At 62.5% G+C, this 23,718-nt stretch overlaps 8 protein-coding genes across 9 annotated transcripts; 5 read left to right on the top strand and 3 right to left on the bottom strand.

The window, feature by feature from the left end:
- Positions 1-1,864: 1,864 nt before the first annotated feature.
- On the top strand, positions 1,865-2,869 carry JDV02_004549 (uncharacterized protein). The gene is made up of 2 exons (XM_047985776.1): positions 1,865-2,171; positions 2,228-2,869. The coding sequence occupies exons 1-2, from the start codon at positions 2,077-2,079 to the stop codon at positions 2,856-2,858; spliced, it is 726 nt and encodes a 241-aa protein (XP_047841753.1). The 5' UTR covers positions 1,865-2,076; the 3' UTR covers positions 2,859-2,869.
- A 3,812-nt stretch (positions 2,870-6,681) lies between these two features.
- JDV02_004548 (uncharacterized protein) lies at positions 6,682-10,528 on the bottom strand. The gene is made up of 3 exons (XM_047985775.1): positions 9,318-10,528; positions 7,383-9,217; positions 6,682-7,309 (listed from the first exon to the last, which is right to left on the bottom strand). Exons 1-3 carry the CDS (start codon positions 10,240-10,242, stop codon positions 7,241-7,243), a joined length of 2,829 nt encoding a protein of 942 aa, XP_047841752.1. The 5' UTR covers positions 10,243-10,528; the 3' UTR covers positions 6,682-7,240.
- A 150-nt stretch (positions 10,529-10,678) lies between these two features.
- On the top strand, positions 10,679-12,810 carry JDV02_004547 (uncharacterized protein). Of its 2 annotated transcripts, XM_047985774.1 has the most exons (2): positions 10,679-10,924; positions 10,968-12,810. In XM_047985774.1, exons 1-2 carry the CDS (start codon positions 10,739-10,741, stop codon positions 12,282-12,284), a joined length of 1,503 nt encoding a protein of 500 aa, XP_047841751.1. In that variant the 5' UTR covers positions 10,679-10,738; the 3' UTR covers positions 12,285-12,810. The 2 variants fall into 2 exon arrangements, with proteins under 2 accessions (XP_047841751.1, XP_047841750.1); XM_047985773.1 differs by having other exon boundaries at positions 10,679-12,810.
- A 1,838-nt stretch (positions 12,811-14,648) lies between these two features.
- Positions 14,649-15,024, top strand: JDV02_004546 (uncharacterized protein; the record flags this gene model as incomplete). The annotated part of the gene is made up of 2 exons (XM_047985772.1): positions 14,649-14,897; positions 14,968-15,024. The coding sequence occupies 2 exons, from the start codon at positions 14,649-14,651 to the stop codon at positions 15,022-15,024; spliced, it is 306 nt and encodes a 101-aa protein (XP_047841749.1).
- Positions 15,025-15,637: 613 nt separating this feature from the next.
- On the top strand, positions 15,638-16,301 carry JDV02_004545 (uncharacterized protein; the record flags this gene model as incomplete). The annotated part of the gene is made up of 3 exons (XM_047985771.1): positions 15,638-15,724; positions 15,781-15,884; positions 15,983-16,301. 3 exons carry the CDS (start codon positions 15,638-15,640, stop codon positions 16,299-16,301), a joined length of 510 nt encoding a protein of 169 aa, XP_047841748.1.
- A 474-nt stretch (positions 16,302-16,775) lies between these two features.
- JDV02_004544 (uncharacterized protein) lies at positions 16,776-17,681 on the bottom strand (the record flags this gene model as incomplete). Its single annotated transcript, XM_047985770.1, has 1 exon — positions 16,776-17,681. One exon carries the CDS (start codon positions 17,679-17,681, stop codon positions 16,776-16,778), a length of 906 nt encoding a protein of 301 aa, XP_047841747.1.
- Positions 17,682-18,322: 641 nt separating this feature from the next.
- JDV02_004543 (uncharacterized protein) lies at positions 18,323-21,581 on the top strand. Its single transcript, XM_047985769.1, has 5 exons — positions 18,323-19,051; positions 19,181-19,874; positions 19,924-20,013; positions 20,065-20,228; positions 20,279-21,581. Exons 1-5 carry the CDS (start codon positions 18,903-18,905, stop codon positions 21,399-21,401), a joined length of 2,220 nt encoding a protein of 739 aa, XP_047841746.1. The 5' UTR covers positions 18,323-18,902; the 3' UTR covers positions 21,402-21,581.
- On the bottom strand, positions 21,439-23,505 carry JDV02_004542 (uncharacterized protein). Its single transcript, XM_047985768.1, has 3 exons — positions 23,183-23,505; positions 21,971-23,078; positions 21,439-21,876 (listed from the first exon to the last, which is right to left on the bottom strand). The coding sequence occupies exons 1-3, from the start codon at positions 23,217-23,219 to the stop codon at positions 21,813-21,815; spliced, it is 1,209 nt and encodes a 402-aa protein (XP_047841745.1). The 5' UTR covers positions 23,220-23,505; the 3' UTR covers positions 21,439-21,812.
- Positions 23,506-23,718: the final 213 nt, after the last annotated feature.

The raw sequence follows: 23,718 nt of genomic DNA, 5'->3' as shown, positions 1-23,718 counted from the left end.
CGCTCCTGCTGTCGGCGCGGAGTCGGCGGGCGCGTCACAAAACTGGACCTTGGTAGCGAGCGAGCGATGCTTGGAGACGCCCTGAAGCGAAGCGGCGGCGGGCTCTTCCAGCAGCAGCAATTAGCTTACAGCAGCAGGAACCTATGGCGTGCGTGCGTGCGTTCGTGCGTGCGTGCACAAACACTGGAATTGTTGTTGTTGGTGGCGCGAGGGAGCGAGCGGGCGGTGCTGGGGCTGCAGGCAGTCTGCAAGCAGCTGCGGGTTAGCAATCAATCAATCAATCAATCGGCCTGATAATGGCTGCCACCACCGCGGCACCGGACAGACGCCGGACACCCAGCCAAGGCTTGTGCGGTGGCCCCGACGTCGCAAACGAACAATGGACCGGCGCACACGCACGCACGCACACACACACAGTCACGTATGTACGTACGAATAGAGTGCGTCTCGGCACGGCGGGAGAGCGGGCTGGAATGCAGCGTGTCTCGGACGGGCACAGCGCTAGGTTGGTGACGACGACAACGCAACGAAGTCTTCAGTCGGGGCGGAGGAGGGGAGGACAACCAACTGACGGAACCACCACCACCACCACCACGCCCGCCTTTATACTCGAAGCCTACAGTACAACGAACAGACACAGACAGGCCCGTCGGTCAGGCTGCACGACGAGTGGCACGGCCGCACCACCAACCATCACCACCACCACGCCGCAGGTACGAGCTCATTATTGCACCGAGTACGACTGACTGGCACGTACTCCGTACTCGCCACGAAACTGGAAACGAGATGGTGGAGCCCCATCTTACGCGAGAGGTCAGATGACCCTTTTGCAATGCGAACGCGAGCCCCGGCCAACGGTCGAGGTGGGAAAGCCGCCGGCAGCGCGCCATAGCCCCCCCCGATGTCGCCGCCTCGCCCGCCCCGGGGGTGCGTGAGTGTGTGAGAGTGTGAGAGTGTGAGAGACGGGAGCGACAATCATCAGTCCGTGAACGAATGGCTTCCACGCTGCGGATGGCTTTCGGCATCGCGAAGGGGGGGAGGCTAGCCATCCAGCCAGCAGGGATCAGCTCAAGCAACCCAAGTCAGGACAGCAGCTTGCTGGCCGTCGAAGAGAGAGACATGCATCAGCGCGGCTCTGCTGCATCCCGCCCACGGTGACAGGGGGGAGCATGCAATCAATCCATCTTGCCTTGCCATTCATCGCAGCGGCGGTGCGGCAGTGGTCAGCCATCAGCTTGCTCCAGCAGCATCTGCCCCTCGCAGGGGTTCCGTCCACGGCGCCTTCGGGTGGGCTGCGCAGGGCCCGGCAAGGGTCGCGGGCGCCCGACAGGGGCCGCGGCGAGATCCAGCACTCCACTGGCCTGGCTTTTGGGGGGGCAGCCCTGGGAGAGGTCCGGGGGTAGCTCCATTGTGCCCTAGAGGGCGCCGCGCGCCACGCCACTGGTGGTGCCGTGCCGGAGCTGGCCCGCCTGCCCTGGCGCGCCGAACGCGGAACTGCGAAGCGAAGCGAATCGACGACATGCATGCATGCACGCATGCCAGTGCGGCGGCGGGCGACAGGGCTTCCATCCATTTGCCCCAGGGCCCCCCCGACAGTAGAGGAAAACGGAAAGGCACCGTAGCGCAGCGTAAGGTTCCGTAACGGCGGACGGGTGGGGCGCCGAGACAACTGACAGGCACCAGGCCCAGGGCAGGGCAGGGCGCCATCCATCCCACCAAACCCCACCACCGTTTTGGGACTGCCGTTCTCTTCAACGTCTGTCTGGTGGAGCCTCAACACCGGCACTGCATCGTGGCCGCATGCGGCGGGCGGTGCACCACGACGGACGGCATCCATCCCCCTTTGTTCGCTCCACGCACGACCACGATGCCTCCATGTTCTGTCGGGACCATCACGTGTCTCCCCCGCACCGCCATGTCCATTGATGCGATCCCCCAGACGGGAACGTGAGCCATCGCGCCACGGCGACGCTCGCGAGCGGGCCGCCTAAAGGGAGCAGGAAGAATTGAGGGCACGACGACCCACCGCGCGCCCGCGCTCTGCTCCGCATGCGTTGACCCTTAGGGCGGGTGCGGATGCCGAGAGATCTGGACCGCGTCTTTGTTGATGGGCGTTTCGCGCGCTTGGGACGGGCAGCTGGGGTTGGTTTGCTGTCGGGGACGGCGTGCAAGTAAGTGCTCGAGCACCCGCTCCTTGTGCCGCTGCTCCTGATGCCGCTGTCGATAGCAAGGGACGACATTGTAAGTTGCCAGCGGCTGCCGCGGCATGCAACCAGCTCATGCACCCTCTTCCCATACTATACGACGTACACCCATTTGTCTGCGGCGCGCAAAACGGAAGCCAAGTCGAGCACCGTTTCGATCCGGACTCTCTGGCGCTGCTACAATGGATGGATGGATGGGATCTCGTCTCGGACGGGCCAGCAGGCACGGTGCACACCGCACCACATTCTTGTCTCTGCAAGGTCCATATGCCCTCGTCCCTGTTCGCGCGCAACGCCGGGCGGGCGGTGCTCATGGCCCGTTGCACCGGCCGGGCAGATGAGTCGCGCAAGCCAGCTGACCTCGTTACCGTAGCATACCTTCGTAGCTCCAGGGTGAGTCTCGACCAGCTGGCAACCAAGGTGCGCAGCGAGCGGATGATGGCGGCGGCCCCAATCTCCGCGTCACCAGGAGTCCGTGGATGGAAATGGCGCCCCTCACCCCTTTTTTTTTGCCCGAACCGCCGGGAACGGCTGCCGCTGCTTACTGCTGTTGCTGCTGGTCATCAATTAACATGGTACGGAACGCGGGACACCCGCCCACGCCGCACCCCGGCAGCTCCTCCTCCGTCCCCAGCATCAATTGAAAGGGTGTGACTGACTGACCCTCGCGCGCACGCACGCACGCACGCACCTGGAGCATGCCCCTGGCAGGCAGACAGGGCAGGGGTCCCCGGGGCCGCCTGGCTGGGCGTCGCGCGTCGTAGCGTTGGCACCGGGGAGCGCGGGAGGCGTCGACCTGGGGGTGTTTGCTGGCAGGGGGAGGGGGGAGGGGGGAGGGGGGAGGGGGTGTGGTGGTGGTTCGATGCGCTCACCGAAAGAAGAATGAATGGACGCTGAGGCCAATCTCGCAAGAGGTCATGTGGACAGCTGACTTTTCTTCCCCTTCCCCTTCGCCTTCCTCCCCCTTCCTTCCCTCTCCTGGTCTGACCTGGTTGCGGTTCAACAATTTTTATTTTTGCCTTTCTTCCTTGCTGCGTGTGTGTCTGCAGCGACGTGGCCTCTGTGTCGGATCCCTGCTCTCGAGACGTGCGCGCGGCGCCATGCGTGCGTGCGTGCGTGCCGGCCAAGCAACCAAGCAACCATCCCAGCGCGGGCACGGCCAGCCTGGCACACCAGCGGTCCCATGGATTGACATACGAAGTACACACGGGCGACGAGACGGGCTGGCGCACATCAGTCGTAGGGCGTCGCGTCGCACAGGATCGGTGAGGGCGCGCGCGCATTCTTCGAAACGCACGCACGCACGCATGCATGCACGCGGTCCGAGAGAGCTCTCGAGCTTAAGCTTAAACGACTACGGCGCCGAGCCGGGGGGAACAATCGACGACGATGACAACGGGTACCGGGCGCGGCGCGCAATGGGCATCGTCCGTTTGAGCATGTCCCATTCCGCCTCGATGCCCAAAATCCAAAACCCCATACTTTGTACGGAGTAGTAGTACTGTACTAATTTGCGACCTAATAATGGATGGATGCCTGGGCGCCATTGTCTCATCGCCAAGCTCATTCCCCCCAAAACCTTAATGGGCGCCCAGGGTAAAAGGGGGCAGGCGGCCCAGAATAGCGCCACCCACGCCGGACAATTGGGGGAGCATGCGCATCGGGCGGCGACACCGCCCTGCGCAGCCAGCCATCATCCGCCCCTGTGAGCCGCGATGATTGATGGTGGTGGTGGTGGTGGTGGTGCATCCATGTCCCGGGGTGGGTGACTTCTGCCCCGGCAATCTCGGGCGCTTGCGCGGCCGTGCGGTGCAGGGCCGCTACCACCACCACCGCCACGCCTTGGCTCTCTCTCTGTCCGAAACGGCGGGAACACGCGCGGATGAACCAGAGGCGGGTACAATCTGGACGGGGAGTTAATGCACCCGCGACTTGCGGTGTGTGTGCTGTGCTGTGCTGCGCTGTGCCACGTCAGGTTAGTACTAAGGTACTGCATAGGAGTACCTTAGGTACCTAATGATGTGCTCTTCCGGCGGCAATGATGAGAATGATTCATCTCGCTCGTCCGCCCGCTGTGAGGTTGAGGCGGCAGACGGACAGGCAGGCATGATATGCACGCACCGACTCCCATCCATGTCGGGCCGACGCCCGCTACGTACCTGGTTTGACTGAGAACTGCTGGCGCCGCCACGGCCAGGGACCCTAACATTAGAGGTACGTAAGGTAGGTATGAGTACCTACACGCAAACAGGCCTCTGCAAAATATCACGAACTACCTTAGGTATCTATACGCGAGGGAGTGCATCTACTGCCTTAGCTCTCACCATCCTACCACATGTATTGAATTCGAGCATTACATACCTAGCCATGTCGGTCAGGGAAACGTAGGCCCTTGCTTGCACCGCCGGCCAGTCGGCCAACTCAACTCTCCCACGCGTGCGTGCCCCCCAGGTCAGGTCAGGTCAGGTCAGGTCGCTCGCTGCTGCTGCCGCTGCTGCACGACATCCTCAGCAAACGTGGGCGATACGTCGCCGCCAGATGGCATCCTGCGATCCGTCGCTTCGCTTCGCTTCGCTTCGCTTCGCTTTGCTTTGCTTCACCACCACCGGTTCCCGCCTTTCATTTTTCACTGTCATATCGCCGAGCAGGACCGCTCGGGTAGAGTGGATGCACTCTTCTTCATCGCCTACCCAAAGCCGTTCTGCCGGACACGGCTACAACTTTTTCTCTCTCACGTCCTGCTACTTAGTTACAATCAGTTGAAGGACGGCCACGTTACCGTACTGTAGGCAGCCTCTCCGCCCGCCCCGCGCAACAAACACACACACACACACACACACACACACACACACCGGTCCATGGACGCCAACAAAGCGCCGTCGTCGCGCCTCGCCCTCCAGGCAGCCGCATTCTGGGAGGAGGAGAGCTCCATCGTCCATCCATCGCGCGCCCCTCTTGAGCTCCCCACTGCGCAAGTCCCGACTCCATCCCCCCGCCCTTGGCTTGCAGGGGCTCTCCCGCTGTGACTGCGTGTGCGTGTGAGTGTGTGCGTTATGTGTTGCCCCGACAGAGTTGGTGACGGGAACTCGGGGGAATTGTTGGAGTTTCCATGGCGGGCGGGTCGTCGCCCACCAACATGGATGGGAGGAGCATCTACCACCATCTCCAGCCGGGATGCCGGGGCCGGGGGGTGGGTGGTGGGTGGCCCCTCATCAATTGCGGCTGCCTGGCCTCTAGGCCTCTTCTTTTCACAAACAAGACGCCGAATCCAGTCCATTGAATTGGAAGCTGTTCTTTCTCTCTACCGGGTAACCAAGTTAGTAAGTACCTTGCGTGTAGTAGCCTCAGGTTCGGGGTGCGTGCGTGGGCGGCGGGGCGCCACCACCAACCACGCTGCTCGGCGCGCCAACTCCCGCCGTTCTGTGTGCCCTGCCCCAGAGTGTACGTTAGTAGCACGTTCCATTTCCCATTCCATTCCATACTAAGATGGTGATCGCGGCGGCTTCTAGAAGGCCCTGCAGAAGAACCGTTCGTTCCGCCCACCACCACCTCAGAGCCAAGCACGTTTCTTCCATCCAGCCCACCAGTCAATCTACGTACCTACGTATTGCGTTAGTAGTCTCGCGCCGTTGCCCTCCACTGTGACATCGCCTCTCCAGAGCCCCAGAATAATTCTTCTTTCTTCTTCTTTTTTGCTGCGCGGATTGGCTCTCCCTCCTGTGCTGTGCTGTGCTGTGCTGTGCTGTGCTGTGCTGTGCTGTGGCGCCGTTGCTGTCCATGGTTTTTGTCATCTACTTCTGTGAAGCAATCACTCTGTGTAGTCAACCTTCGATTCTCCTACGTACGTATCCGCCCGATAGGTTGACTTGGACCCCTCTCTCACACCCCGCCGCCACCGCCGCCCCAATTGGGCTCCGTTAAGCTGCCTTATCGCTGCACGGCATCGTCATGGATCCAGCTTTATTTGCGTACTTATGCAGGTTAGAGGAGGATCGATTCCCCCTTCCAGCTCCAGAAACAAAGATACACAGAAGAATAAAACCTCGCAATCCCTGACATCTCCAATGACGTGGCTCTACGGCGGTCTACCATCTTGCCTGCTTGCCTGTCTGCCTGCGTAGATGTCATTGTCCCCGAGTAAGTGTGACTGACCCCGCCGCCGCCGTCGCATGTCATCATGTTCCATCGCTCCATGTACATGCTTCGTACCTCGCGGCCGGCTCGCTGGCTGGCTGGCTGGTTGTTCAGCCCCTTCCGCGGCCGGCACAAGAGTCGGCGACGGCCGAGCGTGGTCAGGGACTCAGGGCAAACTATGCTGCATGTACTACTACGAGCGAGCAGGAGGGCGTATACGTACGTACTCGCGAAGAGGGCATACGTACCTACGTAATGAGCAAAGACGGCACACACACACCGCGCGAGTGCCTGTACGTTTGTATCGAACGGCTGTACCGGGTAACAACCAGTAGGTAGGTAGGTAGGTAATGTCACAGAGGACACGAGCTCGCTCGAGCCGCCGGTGACGCCGGCAGCATGACATTGCAAGGCCACAGCTCCCGAAAACACACGCACACACGCACACACGCATGCACACACGCACGGCAGGCAGGCCGGCGGTCACGCATGTTGTGCTCCGTGCGACGTGCAGGGCATGGCATGGCAGGGCAGGCTTCGTTCCAGGGCGTGTCCCCGACTCGCCGGCGAGGCAGCGCAAGCAAAGCAACCTTGCATACTATACCAAACCATGTCGTGCAAGGCCAGCTACAACCAGGGGAGCGCCGTCTCCCTCTCTCCCCCTATGTTTCTCTACGCGGGAAACACGAGCACACGGGCACGGCCGAGGACGTATAGCTGCCGAGCAGGACATTCGCTTCTGAATCGTGCTGCCAAGTTCTTTCGTACGTTGTAACGTTGTAAATCCCGTCGACTCCCTAGCTCGAGCAGAGCTCTCCAAACGCCTGCACAGAAGCGCCCACCCAAGCGGTGCACCAAAGCGATGACCGGCCCCAAAGACTCAAACGCCCCCGTCCCCCGCGTCAGTCGTCGTCCTCGTCGACATCGGCCTCGACCCGAATCAGGTCCAGGAGCGAGGCGATATAGGGGCTCTGCCAGAACAGCGTCAGCACATTGTAGCACACACACACACAGCCGAGGTCTTGCAGGCTCGTCATCACGTACCAGTGCCCTGTTCTCGGCCAATATCTCAAACAGCCGCGGCTGCGCGGGCCGGAACAGCTTCTCGTTCCACCCGCCGCGCTCGCCGCCGCGCTTCTGCGTCTTGACGAGCTCCTCCTCGGCGTCCGTCTTAACCACGTTGCGCGCAATGTTGCGCAGCACCAGCACCGCGCTGAGCGGGATGCCCGCCGCCTGCAGGGGCGCGTTGGGGTTGCGCTCGTCGCGCGTCGTCGCCGTCTCCTCGTATGTCACCGCCATCGTCTTGGCGGGTATCACCCACGCCGGCCGCGCCGAGCCCCCGCGCGTCGGGCCCGGCAGCACCGACAGAATGTGCGTGTTGATGTGCCGCGCAAAGTCCTGCAGGTGCAGCTTGGTCGGCCGGCCGTACTTGGCGCACTCGCCCCACGTACACTTGAAGTCCTTTTCCGAGTTGTCAAACTGGCCGGCCTCGTTCCGCTGCTCGCCGAGATGGGCCGTCAAGATATGATTCCACATCTGCTCAGGCTTGAGGAAGAACTGCCCGCACTTTTCGTTCTTCCTGTCCGGGTTCATCGCCCAGTAGCAGCGCGCGTACTCGGCGCCGTCGGCGCTCAGGGGCCGCGGCCGCGCGCGGATGCCGTGAATGATGAACTTCTGCTGCGCCTCGCCGGGCTCCCGCAGCACCTGCGCGTTCGAATTCTTATACACCGACGTGCTGTTGCGGATAAAGTCGGCCGGCGTGATCATGGGCTTGCCCGCCGCCTTGAGGGGCCCGACAAACGCCGACTGGTACGCCTGCCACGCTGCGAGCTGCGTCACGAACGAGTCGTTGTCCTCCTCGAAGAAACACCTGACCCAGCGGTGCACACGATCCGGCTCGTCCAGCCGTACCATCTCCTGCAGCAGGTCCTCGGGCACGGGCGCGATCTCGTCGCGCGACGGCAGCTTCTGCTCCGGGTGCAGGATGAACTCGCGCTGCACCTTGCGCGCCCCGTGCGACAGGAGGCGCACCAGATGGTCCACGAGGTTCTCGGGCGCCGTCGTGCGGATGAGCTTGTCCACGTTTGGCGCCACGGCCGTGTACTGGTACAGGAAGTCGAGGCACGCGTCGATGAGCTCGTCGTCGTTGAGCAGCAGCCAGCTGGCGATGCGCCGCAGCACGTTCGGCGTCACGTCCGGCAGCTTGTTGGTCGCCTCGAGGTTGACCGAGATGCGGCCCAGCGCCCGCAGTGCCGTCAGGATGGTCCCGCGGTCGTCCGACGCCAGCTGCGCCAGCAATGAGCGGTAGAGCGGGTCAGCGCCGTCGAGCACGACAAAGGGCGTCAGCTGCTCGGCAATGTCCAGGGCCATGTGCTTGAGCTCGGCGAGCAGGTCCCTCGGCGGCAGCTGCAGGATGATGCACACGAGGTCCTTGAGCGGGTAAAAGTCGGACATGTTGTGCGCGTTCTCGGGCAGCGTCACCATGTTGCGCATCGTCAGTACCGCCTCGGTGACGAGTACGAGCCTGTCCGAGTACTCGGCCGTCTGCAGCGCCTCGGGCACGTCCCGCTCGACGAGGCTCGCGATCCGCTCCAGGATGTCGGGCGTGCCGTTGTTGCCGTCGAGGCAGCCAATGTCACCCGTGTCGGCCGACGCGTCCCACACGACCTTCCAGTCGACGTGGTAGTGGAGGTTGCCCACCTCGAGCGCCTTGTCGACGAGGCCCTCGGCGAGGCCCGGGAACGCGTCGAATCGGAATTTGTCGCCGCGCTCGAACGATATCTTGACTAGGTGGTTCAGACCAAACGCCTGTTCGGCGGGGATTCCGGACCGCAGCGCGTTGAGGCAGCGCGTGTAGATGTTGGGGCCGTCGAAGCCAGCTACGCGTCAGACGGGCGTTAGCGCGCGCGCGGTGCCACGATGCGAGGGCACGCATGATCAATTCACACGGAGCTGACAAAGGGAAGAGAGGGGACTTACTGCCTGGCAGCATCGGCTGCCTGTTTGCGGCGTCGACTGGCGCCGGGCGGTGCGGCAGGCGCTGGCGGGGAAACTCGCTCGGGGCGCTGCTCGGGGTCGCGACGGCGCGGAGCTGGAGGGGCTTGACGTGCTTGGGATGGTACGACAGGACCATCTGCGACGTGTTGTCGGCGTTGGGAGGGTGGTGCATGATGGACGGGCCGCGGCCGGGCCCGCCGCCGTGAGGCATCGGCTGCTGCATTCCCGGGTGGTGTTGTGGTGTTTGGGAGTGGTTGTTTGCGGGAGAAGCGTGCGGCGGGTGCTGCTGGTTCGAGGCCTGCCGGGTCGTCCGAGTCGGGCCGGTGTCGGGTTGAAAGATGACCCTCTGCGGCGGCGCTTCCCGCAGGCCCCTCGACGCCCGCGCGCTCGACACGGGGATGTCGGCGGCCGACCGCTCGCGCGTGGGAGTCCCGTCGTCGCCCGATGCCGCCGAGTCGGTCGCGTTGACGTTGCTGTCGCGCTTGCCGCGGAAGTTGTCGCGCGTCCGCGTCAGCAGGTTGGCGCCCTTGGCCGTCACGTCCTCGAGTATGTCCTTGGGCGGCGGCTCCTTGCCGTGGACGGTGCTAATCTCAAACGCCGCCAGGTTCTTGTAGAATTTTTCCTTGAGCGAAAACGCCGTCGAGGCCTCGTTGTTGGAGAAGAGGCCCAGCTCCGACGCCATCCGCCGCCACGCCAGCTTCTCCTCCGAGACCTTGTCGTAGCCGCCGTTGGCCACGATGTGGTTGAATACCTTGTACAGGTCCAGGTGAATCATGCCCACCTTGGGCTCCGGGTCCAGCGTCGTACCGCGCTTCGCATGGTACTCGCGGAGCCGCGTCATGAAGTCTTCGTACTCGGGCGTCCGCTCGATCGTGTGCAGCTGCACCTCCTGCGGCGTCGACGTCATTTTTGCTGCCGCTCCTGGTTGCCTTCTTCTTCGTCCTCTCCGATACTAAACAGTACTTCGGCCGTCTCGCGATTCTCGTCTCGACCTTTGTCGCTTCGATGAGGGAGGCCCTTCGCGGCTCGTCTCGCAGCGCCGCTTGCGCTTTCTCCCTCCCTGCGCGTCGTCGCGCCCGCGCAGTTATCAGTCGCGTCCACGGCTCAACAGTCAATTGATCAGTGCAGCTGTCGCCCCTCGCAATGTCCCGCGTCGTCCGGGTGCGGCGTGTTCTCGATCGTCGCGCTCGCTGTGCCTGTCGCACAGTTCAGGTGACCGCCGCGTCCAACGCCCCAGAAAAAGGACTAGGTCGCCGCATCTTATCTGCACGTGACTGCGTGTCCGCTAGGCGCCCGTTGGACGTGCTGCCACCCTACACCAAGGGTCGGCGTAGAGATGCCGACTACTCATTGCCCATGAGGATTCGAAACACGGATTGAGGCGCATCTGACGGAACAGCAACATGGCACAGCTACTCACGCCAGTCTCGGATTGTCCGCTCAAGCGACTGGAGGTCCAGGACGACGCGAAAGTTCGGGTCTACGGCGTGGGGGCCACGGCCATGGCTCTAACTTTGGCCATCAAAAACAACAGGACCGAGTCCAGTGACAGGCTCCTCCTCGTGGTCAATGCTGGCTCCCGGACGGTGGTAAGCGGCCGGCGGTTATGGGGTTGACTGAGCTGACCAGCAGTTGTCCATTACGCTCTCGGATCTCTTGTCCCCTGGTGCGGGAACGTTCACGATTGCACGTTACTCTCAAGCCATGACCGTCAGGATCACGCAGCAAGGCTACGAAGTCAGAGCTTTCTTCGAGGCCGGCCGAGACCTCGAGCTCGCCGCGCACATGCTCAGCAGGCTCGGCTTCCCGGTCAGAGAAGACTCAGGCAGCCTACAGGGCTTGTCGAACCCATCCCCCGGCTTCAGCTCGGACCCTCGCCTCTCGTCCATTACTCCCATACCGGGCATGGACACGTTTGGGTCCGCATCTCACGACTTGTTTCCGTCTTCGCCGTCCAATCCCGCATTCGCGGGTGCACCACAGGCAGCAACATTAGATGCGCGCATCTTTGGGCCGCAAAGCGCTTACACGGCGCCGCTGACGAACCGTATGCAACCCGAGGCATTGGTACAGCGCTTCAGTCCGTATAATCTGTTCGCCCCCAAGCAGGGCGACCTACATCGACCACCCGTGGGCTCGCCACTCCGGAACTCGTTCTCGCCAGACGATGCCGGCTCACAGCGCCGGCATCTCGGCCACGGGCCGGACAACTGGGCGCAGTCACCGCAGTCCATGTCACCGTCGATGTCCTCACCACTGATTCTAGACCCGTCGTTGTCGTTTACGTCGCACGGGAGCTGCGCGTCGAGCGAAGCGTCAGCCATCGGGATGCAGTCTAGACCCAGTCCCGAGCGGCAGCGAAGCACCCCGGTCTCTTCTCACGACACGCAGGTCGCAATACCAGAACGCCGCGACCTCCCCTTTGCGCGGGCCGAAACGGCCACCAGGCCTCCGGTAAAGCCGCAACGGACGAAGGCCTCGACGCGACGTCCGCCCAAGTCCACGGAGAGTGCACAGCGGGTGCGCAAGCGCAAACAGCCCGTGTCCAAGAAGCCGAGTCAGGCAAGACCAGCGAGTCGGAAAAACCCAGCAAGGGCGGCCAAAGTGTTGAGCACACCGCCCTCGGACGTGGCAGATCAGCCGAACGATGGCGATCGCGGATGCGACATCCAGAGCGATCCTGGCCCCCCTGAATCGGCCACGACGGTGGTGGTCGCCGAACCAAGCGCAGTTCGCCGTCTCTGGACCATGACTTCTGTGCTTCTTGACCAATACGAGGCGGACGTAGCCAGAGGTTGCGACCAGGGCCTATGCGTGCGATTCTACTTGGAGCGCCTGCAGGGCATGCGGAGAGACTTTTGGCTCTGTCATTTGCTGGGTGCTGGCGAGCACGGAAGCGGACCGGCTGGCGAGTCTACCGTGCTTTCCCGCGCCACGATGCTGCGTTGACGGGTCTGGTATTCATTGGGCGGTGTTGTGTTGACGTTGGCCTCGATCGGCGGCGCAGCTCACTGTGGATGGAGGAGGATGAGGATGAGGAGCAGAAGCAGCAAAAACGCATGGGCCCGCTCGTGGTCAAGGAAAGGGCAAGGCTTGCAAGGGTCATGTCAGCCGTGTCTTGTCGACAACGATATTGCTACGTAGGGGGCGGAACCCGAGATTGAGATGTTCATCGGCAACGTCGTCGTTGGTTGTGGCCAGGGTTCGGGCGGGCTGAATTGCATTGTGTCACCTCGCCACGCCATGCCATATACATGTTTACGTACGATGTGCTCGCTCGGCACCTGATGATGCTGTGGGGTGGGGAGGGGCGGCAGAGATCTCGTGCAGACCGATGCGGCGGCCCTGGCGTCGCGACGGGATCTTGATGGCAGCTTCCCAACGCACGCTAAGGAGCGCCGCACCAACGCCGATCGCTCGTGGGCTTGCATGGAGGCGGCGCCCGCGAGCTTTGGCCGTAATGAGCCCGTCCGACGAGGCGGCCGGGGGGATGGGGCCGAAGAACAAGGGGATCAGGTCGTGAAGGAGGGGGGAAGGGGGGGGGAAGGAGTGCGTGGGGTTGCTGATCCAGATTCCGGTCTCGAGGAGGTGACTATTGCTTGCTCTCGGTTGGGCATCTTGGTGTCGCTGCCCCTACATTGTAGTTACCTAGTTTTGCTTTCGGGACGTCGCTGCCCCGTGCGACAAAAAAAAACCGAGTCTAACTAATCTGCCCTGTGGTGCTACACTTGCGCAGGGAGCGAGATTGAATTGGACAGGGGCGGGGTGGCGTCGGGACGGGGCGAGGGGTACCTAGTAGGTTGTGGGGGGCTCGGGAGCAAGCAGCAGGAGCAGCGGCAGGGCGGCGCTGGGGATTAGTAGTACGTATCAAGGACACTGGGTAAGGTAGGTACGTAGTAAGATACTTGGTACTATAGGTGCTGGGCATCCATACATAAGGTACCTACCTCTAGTAGGTGTAGTACATGGGCTGGGCTGGCAGCCGGTTGCTCACTAAAAGGAAGACATATGCCCCGGGTACCTGCACCAAACGTGTCGTGCCCGCGACGGAGGCGGGCATGGAGCCCCGTGCGTGCGTGCGTGCGTGCGATCGGGGAAGAGAAGCACGCGCCCGACGTCGCACGAATGAGGCGCTTCTTCAGCTGCTTCCTCCCTCCGCCCTGCACGGGTCGTGGGGGGCGAAGGGGGAATCTGATAGCTGCTGTTAGTCGTCGCGGCACCGACGTGGCGGCCTCCCTAACACGGTGCATCTAGTAGGCCGACGCCGCCAACGCCGCCACCACCACCACCCACCGAGACAAGACCAGGCAGCTCGTGAGACACGAGTGCAAAAAAGACGGCGAAGAGAACGGCCACCACCCAACCGGCAGCAGCCTAACAACCCAGGGGAGGGACAAGGGCATTAATGCAACAAAAAAATTTGGTAGTAGTAGCAGTAGTAGTATCCGTAGTTGTTGTTGTATTGCGGGACTGAACTGTCTGCCTGTCTCGGACTTTGTCTTCTCGCGCCTTTCTTTTTTGTTTCCCCCTTGAGCTCACCCAAGATACTCGCGGCTGGGCTGACGTCGCCTCGCTCGCTCGCTACCTAGGTACCCCTTTGGCCGCCGCCGCCGCCGCTCAGACCCGGTGAGACTCATCTCCAGCTCATCTCATCTCTCCTCCTCCACTCCACGACACGGGTCGTCGCCCTGCCTCTCTCCCTCCTTCCCTCCCTGCCTGTTTGCCTGCCTGACGGGCGACGACGATGATGGATCGTCGCTGCCAGGCCTGCCTGCCTGCCTGTCCCCCCTGCTAGGGCGCCTTGTCTGCCGCCTTGATGTCTCAGCCCGACGACGTCCCGGAGCACCGTCCCCGTAGTAAGTGGCGCCTCGGCGGCGGCGGCGACAGAGGGAGAGAGAGAGAGAGAGAAGAGGTTGGCCAGCGGGCATCGTGCGTCGGTGGCTGGCCGGCGGCGGCGGCGGCGGCGGCGGCTCCAGAGACATGGCGCGCGGGACCTGGCACTGGGGCGGCAGGGCGACTCGTTCGCCGTTCTCCTTTTGCATGCAGCAGCATCGGAAAGGCTAGGAAGACTAGGCGGAGGACGAGGAGTAGTAGTAATCTCAGTGTGTCTTGTTTCCTATGATCGAGTCGACATGGAGTCAACTTCGTAGACGGCTCATCAGGTATATAAGGAGGGCTTCATCCCGCCCAAACTCCCGTCCTTCTCTCCATCATCAACAAGCCTCATCATCCATTACACAGCTCTACTCCCAACTACCACTCTTTAATACCAACCTCCTCCTTCTTCGGAAAAACCCACCACCAACCTTCAAAATGCAGTACATCACCGCCATCCTTGCCCTCGCCGCCACTGCCTTCGCCCTCCCCGGCGGCCACGGCGGCCACGGCGGCCACGGCGGCGAGAACCAAGTCGGCAACGTCTGCGCCTCCAAGCAGACCGTTGTCTGCTCCGGCCAGGGCAATGGCGGCCTCATTACCCTCGGCAACGTTCTGCCCGGCGCCCTCGGCGAGAACTGCGCCGCTGGCGACGTCTACTGCTGCTCGCACGACGGGGTCCAGCAGGTAAGCATTGCGACATCTTTCCCCGCTTTACACACTCCCAGCGACAAGTAACTCACTCTCCTCCTTATAGTCCGGCCTGGTCAACCTGGATGTCAACGCCCAGTGCTCGCTCAACCGCGTTCTCTAAGCGATGAGTCTTCGGCCTCCGTGTACAATTGGTGGATAATGGATTGGCGAGAGCTTGGGTAATCCTGAGTGGTATTCTTCTCGATACAACCTGTTGTATTTAGACTTAACTCATATAAAATGCATATACGCGACACGGTCGCGCGGTGAAGCACTTGATTTCCCCAACACTCTGCTACCGTGACAACCTTCTCAGTTCCGAGTCCTTGACTCATGAAAAATAGACCACATGACTGTAACTTACTGTCCAGTTTCGCGCCTGATTTCGACAATTTCCGGTTGAAAGTCCGCCGTTCGTTAACTTTGCTCATTACCTCACCCATGTGTAACCACCTGATCGCAGCCATGCGTGAATCAGCCATGGCCTGGAGATCATTTCTGCGGTGCGACGTGAGACCATCCGCCTATCTAATTCACCGGCTCCAGGGCTCCAGGTGATAACGGCTCTCGACGGCAGACAACGGTCCAGGCCGGCAATGCAAGAACACGGCCTCGCCCGCACATGCATGCCCTCGGTCACAATCACCCCACCACACCTCACCTGATCCGTACCAAGTTAAGAAAACCGCTTCATCACTGACGCTTGCCCGTGGATATAAGACACTCAGGGCACCATGGACAACGCGTTCGTCAGTGCTTCTCTGCTCAGTCGACTCAACATGCTTCACACTCTGGTCATCGCGTTCCTCCTCACCGCTGTGGTAAGTCAAGCTCCAACCCTATCTACGGCGGTCGACCGCTGCTGACGTTGCCCCAGGTCGGCGACTACAAGTGTCCGCTAGGGTCTCAAGTCATCACCATCCGCGACGAATATGCCTCCGCCGCCATGATCGCAGGCGGAATCAGCCAAGGCAGCTCAGGGTAGTACCTACACCTACCTACCTACCCACCTACCTCTTCCCCCGCCCTCTCGCTTGGAGGAGAGAGGACAAGGCCAGTTACTCACCGAACGAGTCCAGGTTCCCGAAAGTGTTTGTCAACCAGCCAATCGAGGACCAGCCGGCCGTCCACTTCGGCAACGCGGCCGACGACCGCTGCAACGATGAGCGCACGCGTCTGCTCGAGTTCCCCGTCAACGAGGACGGCAGCGTGTTCCAGAAGAACGGCGGGGGCGGCGCGCACGGGCGGCGGGCGAGCGTGGCGCGCGTCGTGTACCTCGAGGACGGGCGGTCGCTGTGCGGCGTCATGACGCACCTGCCGCCGTTGACGCAGCCGAACACGTGCATGTGCCAGCGGTATCGCGGGTGCGAGTACTACGTTGCGCGCTCGTCTGGCTGAAGACGCCAACAAACGGACTAGCCCACTCAAAAGCATGGGATATGAGTCGGCATCGAGGGCAAGGCGGCATTCAGTGGGGTGTCAAGCGGGCTGCAAAATAAGAGGGACTGCGAATCTTGCGACCTCGCTCGTATCACAATTTGCCGTCCTCACAAAAGATCAAGATGCTAAAATGGCCTTAAGGTTCTATTTAACGACCTTATGTTTTTGTCTTAGCAATTTTCTGCTTTGAAAAGTAGGTAATACTCGTCGTGATTGATGGGTTCTAGGTAGAATTGGTAGGGATGGTCGCCTTTGGTGTCCCTCTTTTTTTGCAACCCGCTTGGTGTGAAGAGCCGCATAATGTTGTGTATATGGCCTTGGCTCATCGTCCAGGAGACTTATACTTCTTCAATTCCCAGCCAGTAGTGGAATAATGTTCGTGTGCTCTCTTCATTAGCCATTAAATTGTATGTACTGCTCGATAGTCTTTATCTACTGCTTGATAATCCTCTTCAGGAGCTCGACGACAAACTCCTCATCCACGCCCTTTACCCCCAATAGCTCATTGTCGGTCTTCTCGAAGCTGGGCCCATAGACCGGGTCGAACAGCGCGCGGAAGAGGTAGGGGATAAAGTTTTCGTGCGCGTAGTCGCCCTTGGCCAGCTTCTCGTCCGCCTCCTTGACAACGGCATCGACGCTGACCTGGTGCGGGAGCCACTGCTTGCCAGGGGTGACCTCCTTGGCCAGGGCGAGTAGGCGGTTCTGGGAGATCTTGATGTCCTCGACGTAGACGCGGCGGTTCTTGGTCTCCTCCGGGTGCTTGAGAATGCCGACCACGGCGTCGCCAACCGACTCGAGGGTGGTGGCGCTGAAGACGGTATTGCCGCCGTCGTACAGCGCGGGCTTGTAGTCGGCGGTGGCGAGCAAGAAGTTCCTCTCCAGGCCCCAGTCCAGGAACGCGGCGTTGCTGACGAGTGTGTAGGTGAGGGAGGTCTCGCGGGCCTTGGCGGCGAGGTAGTCGGCGACCTGGACTTTGTGGGCGAAGACGGGCAGCTTGCGGGCCAGCGGGTTCTCGAGGTCGGAGCCGAACTCGGAAGGGATGAAGCGCTTCACGCCGGTGGTGATGGCGGCGTCGACGATGTGCGTCTGGGCGGCCAGGCCGGGGACGCCGACGAGCGAGACGACGGCGTCCTGGCCGGTGAGGGCGGCCTTGAGGTCGTCGGGAGACTCGAAGTCGACGTCGACGACGGTGGTGCCTGCGGGGTATGTCGACTTGGAACCCTTGCGGCGGACGGCGGTGATGTTAAAGGCCCCGGACGCAACGAGTTTGCGGAGAATGGTGGGGCCGAGGCCGCCAGCCGCGCCGATGAGGGCCACGTTCTTGATGGAGGAGGACATGTCGATGGATGCGCGGGAGCGGGGTGTATGGATGGGTCTGATAGTGCACCTTGATGGATGGTTGCTTTGGTTCTACAGATGCCCTGTGGTGATGCATTGCGCCAAGGCTCTGCGACGCACGAGGCAACTTAAATACATTGCGAGAACTCATCTGCCAAGCACGTCTTGAGCGCATCCCGAGCACGCGTTGGGGTGTTGGTGCACATTGCTGTCGATGATGCTTGCTTGCTTTCTAAAGTCGGGTCGACATTGACGCCGCCTGGGACGCGTGGGATGTAACATGTACGAATACGGAGTAGTGACTTGTTGGCATGGCCCACTAGCGACCGATTGAACGGCTGATGAATGAAAGGAGAACATGAAACGGCGGCAGGTGCTCCGTGGAGCCCCGGTTCAGCCTCCTGCCCTGAGGCTGATGGCCTGAGGATCTGATAGGGCAACCCAATCTGGCAAGCGCACCTTCTCGGAGACGGCCGACGCATGCTCGCGCTCGCGACACGATTGGACAAGAGCCAGCAGTGGGGGCCCCGCAGGGCAGTGGGAGGCCGACGGCCTCGAGTGGGAGCCGCCGGGGCAATGTGGGATGCGCCGAATTTTTAAGTGAAGCAAACCACCACGAGTGCTCCTTCCACAGCAACGATTACCAAGCTCCCACGGCAGCGGCGCGGGCTCGAGCAATCGCCCTCAACAAACGTGTCCAACTTAACAACCCGCTTTCTTTTGCCGGCTCCATGGACTCCGACGACACCGTCAATCGTCTCCTTTCGAGCTGTTGTCTCATCTCGTTGCGAGCGCCCGGGTGACGATCAAGTTGCCGCCGTGAGCCGGGGGTATACGGCTGTGTACCAAAAACGTGTAAGTGAGTGGAAGCGCGTCCCGTCGTCGTCGCATCCCACATGGTCCGCGCCCGCGCCCGCGCCGCCGCACCCGCGCCGCCCACCGGCATCACCCACGCCCGCGCCCGCGATGCCCGCGCTTCCGCTGCAGCCGGTGCCGTGATGCCGTGGCGGCCGGCCTGCTAGCTCGTCTTCAGCCCGGCAGTTGTGTGCAGCGACAAGACAACAATGCAGCGGTGGTGGTTGGCAGCGGCGGCGGCCCCCACGGCGCGTTGTCGTCGGCCCTCCCGCAACTGTCTCACACCGACTCTCACAGGCCAACAACCGCTTACACGATGATGCAGGACGCCAGGGTACTTTTCGCACGGCGACACGATTCGCGGCCATGATGTCGCACGCCCCCGCGCCGGCAGACCGGCACGTCTGCGACTGCGGCAAGAGCTTCCTCCGCAAAGAACATCTCCGCCGCCATCAAGCAACCCACAGCGGCCCGGCCTTTAGCTGCCTTGTGTGTGGCCGCTCGTTTAGCCGGAGGTGCGTCTGACATCCCCCCCTGGCCGATGCCATCCATCCATCCCACTCGGGTTCTGTCCCGCGACGACCCCTTGTCACCTTCTAGAAGCATTCCATTTCAGAAGGAAGCCCGACGCTGACGCTCACCAGCGACCTACTGCGCCGTCATGCCGCCATCCACGGCAACGCTGCCGCCGTCCCGGATTCACGCAGGGGACGGGCTTGCGACACATGCCACGCCAACAAGACGAGGTGCGACGGCGGCAAGCAGTGCTCCTTGTGCGCAAAAAGGGGCGTCGAGTGCACCTACGGACGCAGGGAGGCTATCTCGCCGTCGCAGCCGCCACGCACCGCATCCGGCTCGCACTCGCCCGTAGACGGCGCGGCCGGGCTCACGTCCGCCTCCGCATCGACGCCCGCGACCGTCTCCCCGCCGTCTGCCACGTCCGACCCCGTGGTGCCACCGAGCGCCGCCCTGAGCCTCGGACCACCCAAGGTCGCCCAAAGCAATGGCTCCCATCACGACGGCTTCACCACCAGATCTGCCCTCCAGGCCATCCTGAGGGCCGCGGCGGCGCACTGCTCCGTCACGGCCCCGGCCCAGTTGTCGCCGCCGCTGACCGTCCCCGGGTCTTGGCTCACTGCATGCACCCAGTCGTACCTCAGCACCTTTCACAACCGGTGGCCGATTGTGCACGCTCCCTCGTTTGACCACGAGACCGACTCAGTCCTGCTGGTTGCGTCCGTCGTCATGGTCAACTCGTGGCTCCACTACGACCGCGGTCTTAAGGAGCTGACGATGCAGATTCACGACGTTCTCGTCAACAAGTCCTTCAAGGATCTGGTGAGCGCGTCCCGTTCCGCCCAGGACTGCACCTTCGCTGACGACGCAGTCCCACGACACGTACGACCCAAGCAGCCCCTGGCCGTTGGAAACGTATCAAGTCGCCCTCCTTAACATCATCTTTGCTTTTGAGACTGGGGTGGGTTTGCATCCGTGACACAGCGATACGTCGGTTGCTAACATGTCGCAGCGAGAGGCATGCATCAAGCGGGCGCGCCGCCTGCTCAGTCTCCTCGTCGCAGCGCTGCGGCAAAACAACTGCTTCTGTTCCGAAGCGCAGGACCGCGAGAGGAACACGCATTTTCCCGGCCCATTTGTCCCCTGGGTGTTTACGACCATGGAGCGCTGGAAAAGGTACGTGGAATTTGGCCTTTTGAAGGCGGGCAGCGCTGACGGGGGTACAGGTTCGCCTTCACCACGCTCCAGATTGACGTCTTTCTCTCCCTCTTTTGCAACCAGCCGCCCTTGCTGCGGCGCGAGGAGCTCGACCTGGGGCTGACGTCGACGTTTGCCATGTGGAACTCGTACGGGCTGCACATTTTCTTCCCGCGGCATGAGAACGAGCCATGGGCACGAGACGCCTACAAGATGTCCTCGCTAGACGTTGGGTCTCGGCAGCAGTCGCCACAGGGCGTCCTCATCGAGGACGTGCAGCTGTGCCTTTTGGGGACTTGGAGTGACATTTGGCTGCTTCAGAAGCAGCGCCGGAATCGCAGCGAGGCGGTTGCGGCAAAGTTGACGGTCATATCGCGCCAGCTCGGAGTCTACAAGCGCCAGCTCGACGCCATAGAGGACGCCGTGGACCGGCCGGAGCTGCACGTGCAATATGCCGAGTTTCTTTTCAGGGCATACTCGGGCAAGGGCCTGCCGTCAGAGCCCAAGTGGCGGGAGCGGGTTCTCGGGCGCATCCGCGCGACCCTGTCGAGGGCGAGGATGCTGCATCGCCTCCTCGGGATGCACCTGTACGCGGACCTGCCGGCGGTCCGCGAGATTGCGCGCATGTCGCCTTCGCTCATGTCGGAGCCTGACACGAGCGCCGCCAGCGCGGCGACGCCCATGTGGCAGCGCAAGGCCCTGCAGATCCAGGAATGGGCCATCTCTCCCGATAGCCGCGCCGCCGTCCTGCAGGCCATGTACGTGTCGCGGACATACCGGGAGAGCGGCGGCGGCGCCGCGACGCAACAGACCTCGCAGCTCGCCGACCCGCTTGCGTACATGGCGCTCTCGGCCGCGGCGGCCGTGTTCTGGGCGTGGAGCGTCCACACGGTCGACGCGTGCACGTGCGCGCCGGACCTGCCCGTCGACATCGGCGCCGGACGGCTGGCGGCCGACGCGAGCAGCCCTGAGCTGGACAAATGGGTCCGGCACGGCGTGGGCAGCATCGCGCTCCACGGCATGCCCGTGTGCAAGTGCAGCGCGGCCGCGTGGCTGACGCACTTTGCCGAGGCGCTGGCCAGGGGCGGCGAGCGGTGGGAGATGGGCAGCATCTGCGCAAACGTGTGCCTGTCCAAGCTCGCCTTCTCCTGAGGCCGCGTGGATGGAGACGGATGTTTGTATTTGTCGCCTCCAGGGTCACGAGCACCGGGGCGGAGCGCTTTCGGGACCACGGCCACGGCCCCCCACACGCACGACCGCCTGTATGATAGACACGTCGTTACGCATTCTATGTACACATTAACAAGAGACGAGGATATTCTCACGATGTCGAGTTGTTGTAATCTGCCCGCCTTGGGCGCGAAAAGCGAGCCGCCTCTGCCGCGAGCACGCTGGGATATCGTCTAGGCAAACGTTCTGAACCAAACCTGCTCCGTTTGCAACATGAACCTCATCATCGTAACGTATACCCAAAAGAGAGAAGAAAAAAAGAGACATTTTCGCGGTGCGTGGCGGCATCATGTCCTGCCCAGAGGTCGCCCTCGAGCCGCCGCTCGCTCTCGCTCACTCCTTCATCTTGACGTAGTTGCTGGGGAATATGCCGTGCCGCGTGCCAATCATGCCCGTCCTGCGCATCAAGTTAGCGTTCTGTTCGTTTCAAGCGGCTGGAAAAGCCCCCCCCTCCGAAAAACCAGCCAAGAAGGAGAAAAAAAAAAACTCACCACCAGTCGTTGTCGCTGTCCGTCTTCTTCAGCACGGTGATGACCTCGCCCTTCTTGAAGCCTAGGTCGCCGGGCTGGTCGGCTTCAAAGTTGTAGAGGGCGACGGCCTGGTTCTTATTGAGCGCCTGCTTGGCGGCAAAATTCGGCTTCGGCGCGGCGGGCCGCCCGGGCCCGACCTTCTTCTCCGTCGGGGGCGCGTTGTCGCGGTAGACGTAGTCGTCATTGTCGCGGGTCGAGCTGAAGGTGTTGGAGCGGGCGGGGCCGCCGAAACCGCCGCCGCCGCCGGTGGGACGGTCGTAGACGTCGTCCTGCCAGGTGTTTGAGCGGCTGGGGCGGCCGAAGGAGCCGGAGCCGGAGCCGGTGCGGTCGCGCTGGACGCCCTCGCCGTATGCGCTGCCGCGGCGGCCCTCCCAGACGACGTCGTCGTGCTCGCTCGCGTAGACGGGGATGTCGTTGTACATGGAGTCGTCGGTCATGGAGCCGGCGCGCATGCCGCTGAAGGCGCGAGAGTTGAGGACGGCCATGAGGGATTGGGCCTCAGGCGGGGACTGGACGGAGCCGGTGAGGATCTGCTGTGCGGTGTAGCGGGTGCCGTATAGCTGCTCGTTGGCGTCGCGGCGCTCGATGATGGCGGAGCCCTCGAGGGAGACGCCGGCGAAGAGGCCGCGCGTCTTGGAGTAGCTAAAGATGCCGGCGACGCTCTTGAGGGAGGCGGCGCCGGCGGCCTCGGCGTTGCGGCCGACGGGGCCGGCGGCGAGGGAGACGTTGCCGCCGAGGGTCAGGGAGCCGGCCTGGGCAAACGTCTTTACGGCGTTGGTATCGTTGAGGACGAAGACGAAGTCGGCGAGCTCGAAGCCGATCTGGCCGCCGAAGCCGGCGCCGCCGAGGGCGATGGCGCTCGGGGCGCTCCAGGAGCCATCGGGCAGGCGGGCGACGACGACGCCGCTACCGATGCGGCCGGAGCCGAGGAAGCCGGCCTTGAGGATGGTGATGACGGCGAGGCCCTTTGCATTGGAGAGTACCGACGGCGGTATGACCTTGTCGGGGCCGAAGGCCTGGCGGGGATTGACGAAGGAGGCGAGGATCTTGCCGCACTTTTTGCATTCCGCTTAAAGGAGAAGGAGGTAAGTTAGCACATGAAGCTCGTGAGCAGGAGCGGGCGTAAGCCGGGAGGGCGTTGCGCGGCTGGAGGGAACCAGCGGGCGGACGTACACTTGACGGACGAGGGGAGAGGGTTGTGGAGGCCCATGGCTGCGGATCGGTCGGGTGAGGGGGGCGGATGCGCGCGAGACGAGGCCTGCTCTGGTTGCGCTGCGCTGGAGAGGGGCGGGGGGCGTAGGAGAAAGAGGAAGAGGGAGAGGAGGAGGAGGAGGGGAGGAAAAGGGAGGAAGAAGAGGCAGCGAGTGACGACGCGGTTGACGATGGGCTACGGGGCGGACGGCGGTGGCATTGGCCGGAGCACAGCAAGTGTCGTGGATGGCGCCGCCGATGGGATGGGATGGGATGGGTTGGATGGGTTGGATGTCAGCGCGGGGTGGCGGGGGGGTCAAGTCTAGTAGAGGTAAGGGACTGTAGAATGGGGGGCATGGATGAGGTGGTGGTGGATACGAAGTTAGTGGGTAGACGCCTCGAGCTGACGACACAACAACCCGCCCTGGGAATTCTGCTGCTACTGAGGTGGTAACGTATACGGAGCGCTGGGCGGCACTGGACCCGCTGTAGCTTTGGGCTCCAGTTGGCCTTGGCGG

The sequence above is a fragment of the Purpureocillium takamizusanense genome, chromosome 3, assembly GCF_022605165.1.
Source record: "Purpureocillium takamizusanense chromosome 3, complete sequence".
NCBI classification, from domain to species: domain Eukaryota; kingdom Fungi; phylum Ascomycota; class Sordariomycetes; order Hypocreales; family Ophiocordycipitaceae; genus Purpureocillium; species Purpureocillium takamizusanense.
Note: the sequence above shows the minus strand (reverse complement) of the source record. Positions and strands in the feature narration are given on the sequence as shown.

What these genes read in the sequence shown, in the direction of transcription:
- JDV02_004547 (XM_047985774.1), top strand. Translation starts at nt 10,739, where the DNA reads ATGGCACAGCTACTCACGCCAGTCTCGGATTGTCCGCTCAAGCGACTG. An exon ending in ATGCTGGCTCCCGGACGGTG is followed by an intron (nt 10,925 to 10,967) that starts GTAAGCGGCCGG and finishes GCTGACCAGCAG; the next exon opens with TTGTCCATTACGCTCTCGGA.
- JDV02_004548 (XM_047985775.1), bottom strand. Translation starts at nt 10,242, where the DNA reads ATGACGTCGACGCCGCAGGAGGTGCAGCTGCACACGATCGAGCGGACG. An exon ending in GCAGCCGATGCTGCCAGGCA is followed by an intron (nt 9,218 to 9,317) that starts GTAAGTCCCCTC and finishes TCTGACGCGTAG; the next exon opens with CTGGCTTCGACGGCCCCAAC. An exon ending in TGGCCGAGAACAGGGCACTG is followed by an intron (nt 7,310 to 7,382) that starts GTACGTGATGAC and finishes CTGTTCTGGCAG; the next exon opens with AGCCCCTATATCGCCTCGCT.
- JDV02_004543 (XM_047985769.1), top strand. Translation starts at nt 18,903, where the DNA reads ATGATGTCGCACGCCCCCGCGCCGGCAGACCGGCACGTCTGCGACTGC. An exon ending in GGCCGCTCGTTTAGCCGGAG is followed by an intron (nt 19,052 to 19,180) that starts GTGCGTCTGACA and finishes GACGCTCACCAG; the next exon opens with CGACCTACTGCGCCGTCATG. An exon ending in ACCATGGAGCGCTGGAAAAG is followed by an intron (nt 20,229 to 20,278) that starts GTACGTGGAATT and finishes ACGGGGGTACAG; the next exon opens with GTTCGCCTTCACCACGCTCC.
- JDV02_004542 (XM_047985768.1), bottom strand. Translation starts at nt 23,219, where the DNA reads ATGGGCCTCCACAACCCTCTCCCCTCGTCCGTCAAGT. An exon ending in TCTCCCCTCGTCCGTCAAGT is followed by an intron (nt 23,079 to 23,182) that starts GTACGTCCGCCC and finishes TTCTCCTTTAAG; the next exon opens with CGGAATGCAAAAAGTGCGGC. An exon ending in GACAGCGACAACGACTGGTG is followed by an intron (nt 21,877 to 21,970) that starts GTGAGTTTTTTT and finishes CTTGATGCGCAG; the next exon opens with GACGGGCATGATTGGCACGC.
- JDV02_004549 (XM_047985776.1), top strand. Translation starts at nt 2,077, where the DNA reads ATGCCGAGAGATCTGGACCGCGTCTTTGTTGATGGGCGTTTCGCGCGC. An exon ending in CTGTCGGGGACGGCGTGCAA is followed by an intron (nt 2,172 to 2,227) that starts GTAAGTGCTCGA and finishes CGCTGTCGATAG; the next exon opens with CAAGGGACGACATTGTAAGT.